Source organism: Pan paniscus, chromosome 3, assembly GCF_029289425.2.
Source record: "Pan paniscus chromosome 3, NHGRI_mPanPan1-v2.0_pri, whole genome shotgun sequence".
Classification (NCBI taxonomy): Eukaryota; Metazoa; Chordata; class Mammalia; order Primates; family Hominidae; genus Pan; species Pan paniscus.
In genome coordinates, this window is record NC_073252.2 from 95,500,697 (window position 1) to 95,514,246 (window position 13,550).

The following is a 13,550-nucleotide window of genomic DNA, read 5'->3' on the forward strand; positions in this document are numbered from 1 at the left end:
AAAAGAATTAAAAATACGAAAGTAAAAATCATCCCATACGGTTTTATTTTTTTTCTTTTTTTAAAAAAAGAATACATGCAAGGGTGTTGCAACATATGTAATGCACTTCAAATACTCCTGGTTGTCTGAGTTTTCTGCAACCAGAACTATATTTTGCATGGTTTGTATGACGTATAAAAAGGTAATTTCCAAAAGAAATACTATAGGGATGATAGAAACCCTGGGGATCATGTAGCTAAAGCTTAACTACATCACATAAATACCTATAGAAAAATACAGGTTTCAGGACCTATTTCAGAATACAGGCAGTACTAGGTGGAGAGTTGTTAGATGTTGGAAAATTGTGTTATTCTACCACCTCACTTGGTGATTGCAAAGCGTCCTCTATGTTTGACATCTACAGATCTAGTACGTCAACTGCTTCATTTTGGAGCCATAGAACAAAGAACTAGGTGATTAACTAGTTAGTTTAGGGTTATGTAACTAGGAGATGAGCTCAAAGTCTCCTCTCCATCAACCACCAGTTCTGTGCTGTATTCCCAATTCAATTCAATTCAATTCAAATCATCCAATTCAATGGAAGAGCAAGTATTTATTTGCCATTTTGGGGGGTTTTATTGCTCCAATCTTGAATGATTAATTTTAGGCACATTAATGGAGATATTTTAGATACACTTTTCTTAAATCAGAACACATTGAAAATTTCAGGAGTACTTGAATCTTTTAGAATTATGTTAGTTTTAGATTGCTTGCATAAATCCACTTTCATCATTGAAGTTTCCATAGCTTTTGTTAAAATTTTAAAGAGGATATGCTCCTCTAGAAATATTAAATACTATTGGTAAATCCTTATCTCCAACTAATTTGTTTTACAAGACCATGTTAGAAGTAGAGCATTAATGCCAAAAGTTTTGGGACGTGATATTTAAATTTACCCGTCTTCCTCAAATATGTAGGATATTGAAGATAATTCAGTATATTGCCACAATTTAATCATTTTTTCTTTTCTTTCCTATTTGCACATAAAAGTTATACAAAGTAAAACATATTGAATATTCCTTTTACGATTTTTATTTTCTACTTTTAGCATTTCAGAGAAATGAAGAGTAAGAAAAAAGTCAAGGGAATAACACATATGCATAATAACATCATTCACTTTGTTTCAGCATGCCTAGTATTTGGAAAGTAATTGCATTCTCTGGTTAGAGAATGAGACTCTAAAGTAAAAAAGAAAGGCTTTTCATCAGATGTTTTTATTCAGCATTATATTTTATATGGATGCATCAGTAGTATACGCTTAGAAAGAATGCAATGAATATATACATACTGCTTTTGTAATAGGAAACATTTTCTGAAAAAAACAAATATCACATAAGAACGTATTTTTCTATCTCTAGATGTTAGAAGAGCAATTATGTTCCTGTGAGCAGCTGATGGAGGACATTATCAACATGGAAGTACTTCTTTGTGAGAGAACTGTCAGCTTACGTTTATATTAATATATATTACCTTTGGACTATATCTGTGGGAAAAGAAAAGCTATTTCAGTAAGTGGTATCTCTATTTTACTTCTCCACCTAAGTCAAAATATTCTTTCAGATGTCTTCTCTAGTTAAATTACTTCTAATAAAAAAGATATAAAATTTCACAAAATACTCTTTTTTTCTAACCAAATTAACTAAATCTCATTGATATCAAGTAGTTCATATTATGTCATAATTCTGGCTTCTGTATTTATTGTCCTTTTGACTCTGCTGAAGATTTGAGTACTTAAAGGCATATATAGAAGTATATATTCTGCAATTGTTTAGACATTACATCATGATAATAGTGAGTCTAATAAGATAAAATGTTACTGACAGAGCAAAAAGAAATAGAAATCAAATAAGCTGTTAAAACTTTCACAATATAATTTAATACACTATTTTCTCCACTGACAAGTATTTTGAGAATAAAAATCTTTTATAACAAATTTAGTTATAAAATAAACTTGTAACACATTAGAGGCTCTACTAGATACTATCTTAGCAGAAATACCTTTTTTTTTCACTAAGCTTCAGGTACGTGAGACTACCTATATGAAAATATTTTATGTTGATGTCCATTATGACTAGGAAAAGTTGAAGAAAATGTGGCTTGACCCAAGGGCAAACCTGTGAATTGCACAGAATTTTTTCTGGCTATATCACTTTTACTACATGACATTTTTTTTTGTTTTTTTTTATTCAGATGGTTACTCTTTCCCCATTTTCAATCATCCAATACTCTTCTATTATCTAGCTTGTTCTTTCTTCATGCAAACATAATTAGAGCTGATAACAGCTATTTGAACATGTTAACTCACTCATTTTCTTTAGAGTTGGTGTAGTAGCTCAGCCAAGCATTAAACTTATCTCTAATTGTAGAAAAAAAATTGTTTTTAATTAAAGTTAATTAAAGTAGGGAGACTCCAAATGATATTATATTTACTGAAATGCAGAATAATTCTGAATGCAACTCTGGTAGCTTTTTGAGGGTCTTCAGTGGTAATAATACGAGAGTGTAGAAACAGAAAAGATAGAATTGGGTCTTTTTGTCCATCTGTAATGATAAAGTTAGACAGGGGGCTAGTCTGGCTTTGCCTGCTGAAGGCTTATTTAACAGAGGGCTTCGAATGGAAGTGAGCATGCCTGGATACTAAAGCATTTCTAAGGGCTTATTTTTGTGTGACACCATGTAAAAATAGTTAAATAATGAAACATACAACCATAACATATTCTTAGTTTCTAATGTGACAATGGTAATTCTCAAAAAATAAATCTGTAAGTAAGTTTAATAAATATATTTCCTTAAAAAGGGTGTGTGCTTTTTATAGAATTATGAGTAAATAGTTACATGGCAGGATACCTCATGTCTAGGAGATATTCTTTCTTAATTGTAACTATTCATTGAAGATATAGGATTTCATAAATTGAGAGATGAAAGGAAAGGAGCTTGACAAACTGGTAAAGAAATTCAGACATGGCAAAGAATAACTTGTTGCAGGCCATGCAACAAATAAAATCTATAGAATTTATTTCGGCTTAAACCTATTTAACTGAATGGAAAACTATACAGACAACCAGGTTTTGAAGGGCCAGAAATTTGGTGAGAATAGTGAGGCAGGTGTAATACTGAAGTGAGCCTTACATTTCCCTTGAGGAATCTTTTAGTTTCTAAATAGCACAAGGCCAAAAGACCAAGAAGACAGCCACAAGGCGGATAAAAACCTAAGCTGAGACTTTGGCCTTATCGGGATCTCTAAAGATAAAACTTGTAGTTTAATAAGGCAGGATGTCAAGAAACTAAATTACAAAGAAAAAGGAAGAAGAATAAGGGAATTCTGGCATCGTGTCATGTTCCTCCTTAAGACATTTGCTAAATTTTATCTGGTATAGGGTTAACAAGATATCAAATGGAATCAAGAGTAGCAGCTAAAGACATAGGCAGCAAAACGGGGTATTTGGCAGTTTCCCAGGATGGAAGAAGAAAAGATTAGAGAAGGGCCTCTAGTTAATATCCCTGACTTCCTATTATTAGAATAAGAGAAGGTTATACTCTAAAAATATGGGTAATAAGAATTACATCAACTCTTAACAAAAATGTGAAACTCAGTTCTGGACAGGCACAATCCCACACTGGAAAAGTAGGTCTGCCCCATATTTAAGGTACCTGAGAAAAATCTAAAGGAAATCCTCCCTGAAGGAAGAAAATATGAGACAAAACATCAAATTATATCTATAATTTTTCATGAGCAATATTCTACATTTGATCAAACTTACTAGGCATGTCAGGAGATATAATCAAAAAACAGAAAACTAAAACATAAGCGAACCAAAGGTGAATTAGAGTTGGAGATATCTATCATAGATTTTAAAATAATAAAGAATAAAATGCTTAACAAAATTGTTGGCAAGATCAAGAATCTCACTATGTAACTGGAATTTACAAATAATAACCCAATGGAAATTACAGAACTGAAAATGTTAACATTTAAATTAAGAATGCAATAGATGTGTTTAAACAGCTAAAGAGAGGATTTTTGAACTAAGGAGAGATTATTATAAAATATACAGACTGAAGTTCAAAAAGAAAAGAGAATCTATAATATACAAAAGAGCATACAAGACACATGAGACACAATTTAATATCTGTAATTGCATTTGTATAAGAGAAGAGAGAAATGTTAAAGAAGCAATATTTGAAAAGATAATAGGTGAGAAACTTTCAGAGCCAATACAAAGACATCAATCCACACAATCCAGAGTATTAACAAACACCAAGGAGAATTGGGGCAGAAGGTAGGAAAATCTAAGAGCATTAGAGTAAAACTGACCTTTTTAAAATGCATAAAAAAGTTGTAAAAGCAGTCAGATAAATAAAAGACATTATCTTCAAAGGAAAGACACTTCATTAGAAACTATGGAGGGCAGAAAACAATAGAATGACATTTTGTAAATGCTCAAAGAAAATATGCCAGCCTGAACTTCTTTATTCAGCAAAAATATCCTACAAAAAGGGAAATGAAATAAAGATGTTTTCAGACAAACAACTGAGAAAACTCATCAACAGCAAACCTGTGCAAACATACATATTCAAAGGAGTTCATTAGATAGAAGACTAATAATCTAAGGAGAAGCACAGAAATGAAAGAAGGAAAGAAGAACAATGAAAGAGTTAAATATGTGGGTAAATCAAAATAAAAATAACTTAAGTAGGCCGGGTGCAGTGGCTCACACCTGTAATCCCAGCACTTTGGGAGGCCGAGGCGGGAGGATCACGAGGTCAGGAGATCGAGACCATCCTGGCTAACATGGTGAAATCCTGTCTCTCCTAAAAATACAAAAATTAGCAAAATTAGCCGGGGATGGTAGCGGGCGCCTGTAGTCCCAGCTACTCAGGAGGCTGAGGCAAGAGAATGGCGTGAACCCAGGAGGCAGAGCTTGCAGTGAGTGGAGATCGCGCCACTGCACTCCAGCCTGGGTGACAGAGCAAGACTCCGTCTCAAATAATAATAATAACTTAAGTAATGATGATAATAATCTATTGTGGAGTCAATAGGTATAAAATTGAAAATGATAAAAATAATAAGTTGAGGCTGTGGTTTTAAATTAAATAAAATCATTTAAAAATCTTTGCCTTGTAAAGAATATACTACATATTGATAACTAATAAAGATTATAAGTAAACTCAATGGACTATTTCTCTTTGCCATAACAAGATATATAATAGAAGCAAAAGTATAATTTGTGAGATGAAATTAAAATTGACATTAGTGTACACATTGTTTTTCTATACAATCTACTGATGAATTAACTATTCTAAATTATGAATGTTCTAGACCAGCACTGTCTAATAGAACTATAATTTGAGCCACAAAAGTAATTTTATTTTTCTAACGACCACATAAGAAGTAAAAATAAACAGACAAAAATAATCTTAATAGTATATTTTATTTTATCCAGTAAACCTTAAATATTATCATTTTGGCATGTAATAAATACACAATATTATTAATGAGATATTTTACACTTTTTTGTAAAACTGTCTTCAAAATCTGGTATTCATTTTAGACTTACAGCACATTGCAGTTTGCAATATCCATATTCCAAGTGCCAAATAGTCACATGTGGCTAGTGGCTACCATCATGGACAGCAATAGTCTATGGCATGAATAAACTGATGGCATCTATATGAATTTGATCTATTACTCTAATAAGCAGGTTAATGATATATCAGATATTAAACTTTATATTTTATTACTTTAGCAAATAATTTTCTGTTTAGAATCTAGTTCCCTAGGAATTGATATAATCTCAGTAGTTTCCTCCTGAAATACAAAGCCAATTACTGGTGTGGATACTGAAAAGAAAAGGAATCTTTTTCTGGGAAATAATAACATCCAATTTTTCAAATCCAGTCTTATCTTACAAAAACCTCGAAGTCTAAGCCACTGTTACAGTCCTTATTATATATTCAGTGTATAACCCATAGTTCAATATATATTAACTTTTCATATAAACATGCCAACTTTTAATTCAAAACTGCTTGATAATGCAATTTAACTAAAAAAGTCTACATGCTAAAATAAGATATAATCCTACAACAACTGACTAAAGCATAACATTACAGAAATTTATTTGTATTAAAAAGATAGGTTAATTAAAAAGCAACTCACCTGATTAAGGTAACTATTTTATCTTGTTATTAAAGGCAAATGAAAAACAGACTTTATAAAAATGTAAGGATCATGTACTGGCTATTCTTGACCAGATTAGAACTTATCTCTAGAGGAACACAGATAGTCTTCTATTATAATCTGTTAATTACACCTTGGAGCCATAAACACAACCAGTTTCTAGAAGAGCGATACAAATATATTGCTTTGAGGACAGAAAAATATATTCTGACCAACGGATTGTGTATGGCAGTTAATTTATGGATTATAAAAATGTAGTAACCATATAACTTAGGGAGGACAGGTATACTCACTGATATGGTTTGGCTCTGTGTTCTCACCCAAATCTCATCTCATATTGCAATTCCCATGTATCAAGGGAGGGACCTGGTGGGAGGTGATTGGATGATGGGTACGGTTTCCCCTGTGCTGTTCTCATGACAGTGACTAAGTTCTTATGAGATCTGATGGTTTTATAAGTGTTGGCAGTACCTCTTCCCTCTGTCTTTTCTGCCACATTGTGAAGAAGGTACTGGCTTCTCCTTTGCCTTCCACCATGATTGTAAGTTTCCCAAGGCCTCCCCAGCCATGCTGAACTGTGAATCAGTTAAACCTCTTTCGTTTATAAATTACCCAGTCTCGGGTATTTCTTCATAGCAGCATGAGACTGGGCAGGAAATTGGTACAAGAAGTGGGGTACTGCTATAAAGATAACATGAAAATGTGGAAGCAACTTTGGAACTGGGTAACAGGCAGAAGTTGGAGCAGTTTGGAGATCTCAGAAGAAGACAGGAAGATGAGGAAAAGTTTGGAACTTCCTAGAGACTTGTTAAATGGTTTTGACCAAAATGCTGATAGTGATGTGGACAATGAAGTTTAGGCTAAAGTGGTCTCATATGGAGACGAGGAACTTATTGGGAACTGGAGTAAAGATTACTCTTGCTATGCTTTAGCAAAGTGACTGGCAGAATTTTGCTCCTGCCCTGGAAATCTGTGGAGCATTGAACTTGAGAGAGATGATCTGAAATTGGAACTTACATTTAAAAGGGACGTGGAGCATAAATGTTTGAAAAATTTGCAGCCTTACCATGTAGTAGAAAAGAAAAATTTATTTTCTGGGGAGAAATTCAAGCCATCTGCAGAAATTTGCATAAGTAATAAGGAGCCAAATGTTAATTGCCAAGAAAATTGGCAAAATGTCTCCATGGCATGTCAGAGACCTTAGTGGCAGACCCTCCCATCACAGGCCTAGAGGCCTAGGAGGGAAAAATGGTTCTGTGGGCAGGTCTTCCACTGCTCTGTGCAGCCTCAGTATATAGTGTCCTGTGACCCAGATGCTTCAGCTCCAGCCTTGGCTAAAACGGGCAAGGTATGGTTCAAACTGTTGCTTCAGAGGGTGCAAGCTCCAAGATTTGGTGGTTTACATGTAGTGTTGGGCCTGAGGGTGCATACAAGTCAGGAATTGCAGTTTGGGAACCTCTGCCTAGATTTCAGAGGATGTACGGAAATGCCTGGATGTCCAGGCAGAAGTCTTTCACAGGGTCAGAGCCCTTTTAGAGAATCTCTGCTAGAGCAGTGTGGAAGGGAAATGTGGGGTTGGAGCCCCCTCACAGAGTCCCCACTGGTGCATCTCCTAGTGGAGCTGTGAGAAAAAAGCCACCCTTATCCAGACCCAAGAATAGTAGGTCTACTGACAGCTTGCACCCTGCAGCTGGGAAAGCTGCAGGCACTCAACACCAGCCAGTGAAAGAACTGCCCAAGGCTGTGGGAGCCCCCTCCCCATTTCATCAGCATGCCCTGGATGTGAGACATGGAGTCAAAGGAGATTATTTTGGAACTTTAGGATTTAATCTCTGCCCTGTTGGCTTTCAGACTTGCATGGGGCTTATAGCCCCTTGGTTTTGGCCAATTTCTCCCATTTGAAATGGAAGCATTTATCCAGTGCCTGTCCCCATATTGTATCTTGGAAGTAACTAACTTGCTTTTGATTTCACAAGCTCATAGGTGGAAGGGACTTACCGTGTCTCAAATGAGACTTTGGACTATGGGCTTTTGAGCTAATGCTGAAGTAAGTGTTTGGGGGACTGTTGGGAAGGCACAATTTGTTCTGAAATGTAAAAAGGACATAAGATTTGGGAGGGTCCAGGGACAGAATGATATGGTTTGGCTCTGTGTCCCCACCGAAATCTCATCTGAAATTGTAATCCCCACATGTCAAAGGAGGGACCTGATGGGAGGTAATTGGATCATGGAGGTGTTTTCCCCCATGCTGTTCTCATGATAGTGACTGAGTTCTCATGACATCTGATGATTTTATAAGTGTTTGGCAGTTCCTCTTCCCTCTCTCTTTTCTCCCACCTTGTGAAGAATGTACTTGCTTCTCATATGCCTTCCACCATGATTGGAAGTTTCCTGAGACCTCCCCAGTCATGTGAAACTGAGTCAATTAAACCTCTTTCCTTTATAAATCACCCAGTCTTGTGTATTTCTTTATATCCATGTGAGAACAAACTGATACACTCACCATTTAGTAGATTATATTTTGCCTCCTTGGTGTTTTTGTTTGGCTTTTTGTTCTAGAGTAGGAGTGATTTCTCTATCAATCAAGAAAGAATTTGGCAGAGTTACATTAAATGTTCTCTTCAGAACAGTATGCCTTAAAAATGGACTGAGCTGTGGATATTAAAAAAAAGAATAGCATATTTTAATTGTATCATTTATAAACTTTGAAATATTATTTTACATTAATTAATAATGAACTCATTAACATAAACTAACTTACCAATGCCATTTATTGATATCTTACATGTTTGGATTCCTGGGGCTAACATATATAAATATAATTTAAACTATACAAAAGTAAAAAATAAAATAAAATATATAAAAGTTACAAGTCATGAACTTAATGCATATTAAATATTCTTCTAAAAGTCATATATATTTGGTAGAGGCAAAAACCTTTGATGAAATCTAAAATTTCTTTTAAAAAAAGCAATATGTACATTTTTGCATGTATTAATATCAAATAATTTTTGTTCCCAAAATAAATTTTGCTTCCAATGAAAGCAGATATTGACTTTCCAGATGTGCCTTCTCTCAGCATTTATCCTTTCAACAAATGTTTGTTAAATGCATATTATCTGCCTATTTTCCTACTATTAACAGGCAGTAACAAGATAAAGTCAATTTCCATTCACCATTCAACATACCAATGAAAACATCAAGAAAGACAAAAATTCAAAGGAATTTTTAAAAGTAAAACAAACTCTGATTTCCATTGCTGTGAGGAATGTCCAACAAATTTTTTGCAAAAAGGAGCTGATTAAAGAATGAAATTAATGGAAGTCACTCAATCAATATTCATTTGAGTGCCTCCTATGTGATATGTATTAGTCCTAACATAGCTATATCAATGATCCTCTTTTTTTATCTTCCCCTCCACAAGAATGCCATATAATAGGATAGATTAAAAAGTTAGAAATTGAGATGCATAGTTAGTAAGTACAAGTTGAGAATACTGCATTCTTAGATTTATAGTTTTTCATTGACTGTCTTCATGTAATAGAATGAGAGTTACAGGTTTAAAGTCAGCTTCATGTAGAAAGATAATTCATATATCTCAGTAGAAATTTGGACTCGGACATTTTCAATGTCTGTGGACTTCGAAATGTTACCTCCCCTTTCTGAACTTAGGTTTCCTCACTTTTCAAATGGAGTCAAAGCAATCTACTTTATATAGGTTTAGGGGTTATAATAATTGAGTTAAAGTATGGAAAGCAGTCCTTTATCTTGAAAGGCAATATAGCTTGGTGGTTAAAAGCATGAACCTTTCATTGGTTGAAACCCTGCTCCTGCCATCTGCTTTCTGTGTGTTCTTAAGCAACTCACTTAATATCTCTGTGCTTTGGTTTTGTAGTGTTGTTGTTTTCCTTGAGACAGGGTCTCACCCTGTTGCCCGGGCTGGAGTGCAGGGGCTCAATCTCAGCTCACTGCAGCCTCAGCCTCCCGGGCTCAAGCCCGGAATCCTCCCACCTCTGCCACCCAAGTAGCTGGGACTACAGGTATGCACCACCATAACCTGCTACGTCCTTTGGTCTTTACACTTGGAAAGTGAAGATGCTAAAATAATATGATATTTTTATGAGGATTAAATTTGTTAATAATGTATAAAGCATATCAAGCATGTCCTACAAAAACCATATGTGTCTATTACTATTATCATCCTCCTCCTCATCATCGTCTTGTGTAATGTCTCCCAATGAGTAAATATTTGCATCAAATTAGTTAAAAATAAACTTTCATTATTATAATTAGGGAAGTGGTAAACAGGGCAGTTAGAATTCGCCCTCAGTCCAGCAGTCTGTAAAGACAGTAAAAGTTCATTGAGGTAGATTATCTCAGCATATCATTAGAATAAAATTAAAAGGAACAGTATTTCCATGATCAGGGTGAGAGCACACAGCCAGGGCAATCCACATATCCTATTGTTTTGATTTTGCATAGATGTCTTCTTTTAACAGCATAAACAAACAGAAACACAATTCCAATGCAAACAATGTAGCCTAAAGGAAAGTAACATTAATTTGAAGATATATTGTAAAAAGTCACCAATACTTATTTATAATATGAACAAAAATAAGTTTCAGAAAAAATATAAAATTGGAACTGAATAAAGTTTGTGAGGTAATCCTTCAATTATTAAAAAGTCTAAAGAGAGCCTTTCGAATAACTATTGAACTAAAGAGAATTATACATGTAAGTCCAATTGCTTAGAAAAATAATAAAAAATAAAAAATCAACATTCATAGAATTACCCCCAAGCTTTAGTCATAATCCAAAATATTTCATGATTTATAGAAGAAAAACTGGGAAACTTCCACTTATTCCCTCCTTCTTTTATTTATTCTGTGAGTGAACATCAGGTGCCTACTATATATCAGGTGCTCTACAAAGATCTAATAATAAAATTGTCAGCCGAAAATACATAATCCCAGGTCTCACAAAATCTATTACCAATAATGAGATAATCATAAAATACATATAAAATCAAACATTGATAAGAACTCCCAAGAAGAGGTACATGGAGACAATATAAGAAGAATGGACCAAGTAAAGGAGATCAGAGGGTTCATTAAGGATGTGACAATTGAAAGGAAATATGAAGTAAAGATAGGACTTAATCAGGCAATGGTGGGGAATAGGGTCAGGGGAGGCACTCCAGACTCAAAGATCAACACAGACAAAGATCCTGTAGCATGTTTTAGTAACTGAAAGTAGGCTAATAAGCCTGGAATGGCACAGAGCAAGGTAGGCCTCATGAGGGATGGTGCCATAGACCTAAGTAGGCCAAGTTAAGGATTTTGGTGATGACAAAAGTAATGAGAGGCCATTAAAGTTTATTACAAAGTTGGTAAGATATTATTGCTTTTTGGAAAATCACATTATTGTATTTTACATTAATGTTTTTCTTGTATAAATATTAAATATCCTACATGCACTTATTTAACTACTAAAATAATTGTGTACTACTAATTTCAAAGGGAATTATTAATATTTATTTACATATATTTTTAAATAAGAATTACTCATCAAGATGTTTTTCAGGTTAGAATTACCTTCTGGAGGCAGGGAAGACACTATAGACCAATGTTCAGAGGGGGAAGTATGGGTTAAAAATGAAAATGTGCAGGTTATCTACAAATAGACTACTGAGAGATTATAGAATAGGAGAAAGACCCAGGGTCAAGACTTTATGAACTCTCAAATTCACAGCCAGATATGGGGTAGAAGCCTATAAAACAGATTAGAATGTCAGAGAGTGGTATGTTAGGAAAGCCAAGAGAAGTGAATGTATCTGTCTGGTTTTAAGATTTCAGTACTACTGAAAAGTGGCGAAGTGGACAGAAATATGCCCATTATATTAAGAGAAATGGATATTAATTAATTTAGTTGAGGTAAATTAAAGTGCATATAATCCAGACTGCAGAATATTGAGAAAGGAAGGGAAAAGGAGGGGAGAAGAGAGGAGAGGAGAGGAGAGGAGAGGAGAGGAGAGGAGAGGAAAGAAGAGGAGGTAGAACAGCAATGAACTTCTTTTTAAGAAGTTTAGTTTCAAAAATAGGAAATAGAGATCTTTTTTATAATTTTATTTTTCTTTTGTTAACAGAAAAGATTCAAAACTATTTAAAGACAACAGGGATCACCTTGTACTTGAGAAAGAGAGATAAATAACTTATAGTGAAATGTGCCAGAAAATACAGAAGGAAATAAGATCTAAAGTATATTTGGAGGTATCAGAATTAGTGAAAAGGAGTGATCTATTCCAAGAGTTGCAAAGGATTATAAGACAAATCCAGATGTATATAAATTATGAATAAAACGTAGTGGAATTGAGAGACTCTCCATCTGATATCTTATTGTTTTTCTCTATTACTGCCATCAATAATTCTTCCTACTCAAATTCCCATAGAAATTACTAATAAAATATGCAATTAGAGAAAATCATGTGTTAATGTTGAAGAACAGAGATAGTGATGGCAGCAGCTGCTCCAGACAGCCTGTGGCTGCCATCAGGTATGCTGCACCAGGGAGGTGCAGCCAGGACTGCATACTCCATGGAGCCTGCAGGAGCTGGGGACAAGCAGGAGCTCTACCCCTGCTAAGTTGAGGCAGGAGCTCCCTGGGTGCCACTGCAGCTACCCAAACTGCAGCTGCAGAGCCAGTCCTCCTGCTCCATAGAGCAGGCAGGAGCCTGCGCCCCCCCACCCCCCCCCCCCCCCCCGCCCAGCACAGCTGCAGCTGTAGCTATCCAAACCCTGGCTGCAGACTCAGGCATCCCTATACACCTGGGGGCCCAGGAAGGCCCTCATGCCCTCACAGGCTTGGAAACGCCTGCTCCTGCTTCCTGGCTTCTCCCGGCTCTCCACACCTTCTCCAATTTTGGAGCAAAGTCAGGTGGAGCCTGGGCACCATGAAGGACAGGTGGAGACAGACAGATTCCTGGGTGGAATGGGGCAGGTCTCCAGAGAGGACCCACCTTTTTTAGGCCAGGAATGGCCTGAAGGCTGGGCCAGGCTGCCAGTCCTACAAACTAGAGTGGGAACTTGTGGTGCCTCTTCTGGGCTTGCCCATGGCTGCCCATGGACCAGTTGGCATGTACTTCCTCCCCTCTGAGGCCCATAAAAGCCCCAGGCTCAGCCAGAGCTGAGCAGATAACTGGACAACCAACTACATAGAGGAGCAACCCTTATTGTTGATAGCAGGAGACGTCAAGATGACCAACAGTAGAGAGGAGCTACCCACTCTAGGACTGCCTATCTGCTGAGAGCTTCAGAGACCTGCAGAGACATCAGGA

General features: G+C 35.8%; 1 protein-coding gene and 1 long non-coding RNA gene across 5 annotated transcripts in view; one reads left to right on the plus strand and one right to left on the minus strand.

Annotated features, from left to right (window-relative positions):
- LOC130541445 (uncharacterized) overlaps positions 1–13,550 on the plus strand; it is a 63,928-nt gene that overhangs the window by 39,491 nt on the left and 10,887 nt on the right. Inside the window, exon 3 of one of the 2 annotated variants that reach the window (XR_010111984.1) lies at positions 1,398–1,547. This is a non-coding gene — a long non-coding RNA (uncharacterized LOC130541445). Of the gene's footprint in view, positions 1–1,397; positions 1,613–13,550 lie in introns of those variants that run through there. The other variant, XR_010111985.1, reaches the window with a different exon arrangement.
- STPG2 (sperm tail PG-rich repeat containing 2) overlaps positions 231–13,550 on the minus strand; it is a 718,556-nt gene continuing 705,236 nt past the window's right edge. For 2 of the 3 annotated variants that reach the window (XM_055111641.1, XM_055111639.1), the window contains 2 exons: positions 8,721–8,869; positions 1,064–1,522 (listed from right to left, as the gene is read on the minus strand). In XM_055111641.1, the coding sequence (XP_054967616.1) occupies positions 8,732–8,869 (138 nt within the window). In that variant the 3' untranslated portion in view covers positions 1,064–1,522; positions 8,721–8,731. Of the gene's footprint in view, positions 1,523–8,720; positions 8,870–13,550 lie in introns of all 3 variants that reach the window. The other variant, XM_055111640.1, reaches the window with a different exon arrangement.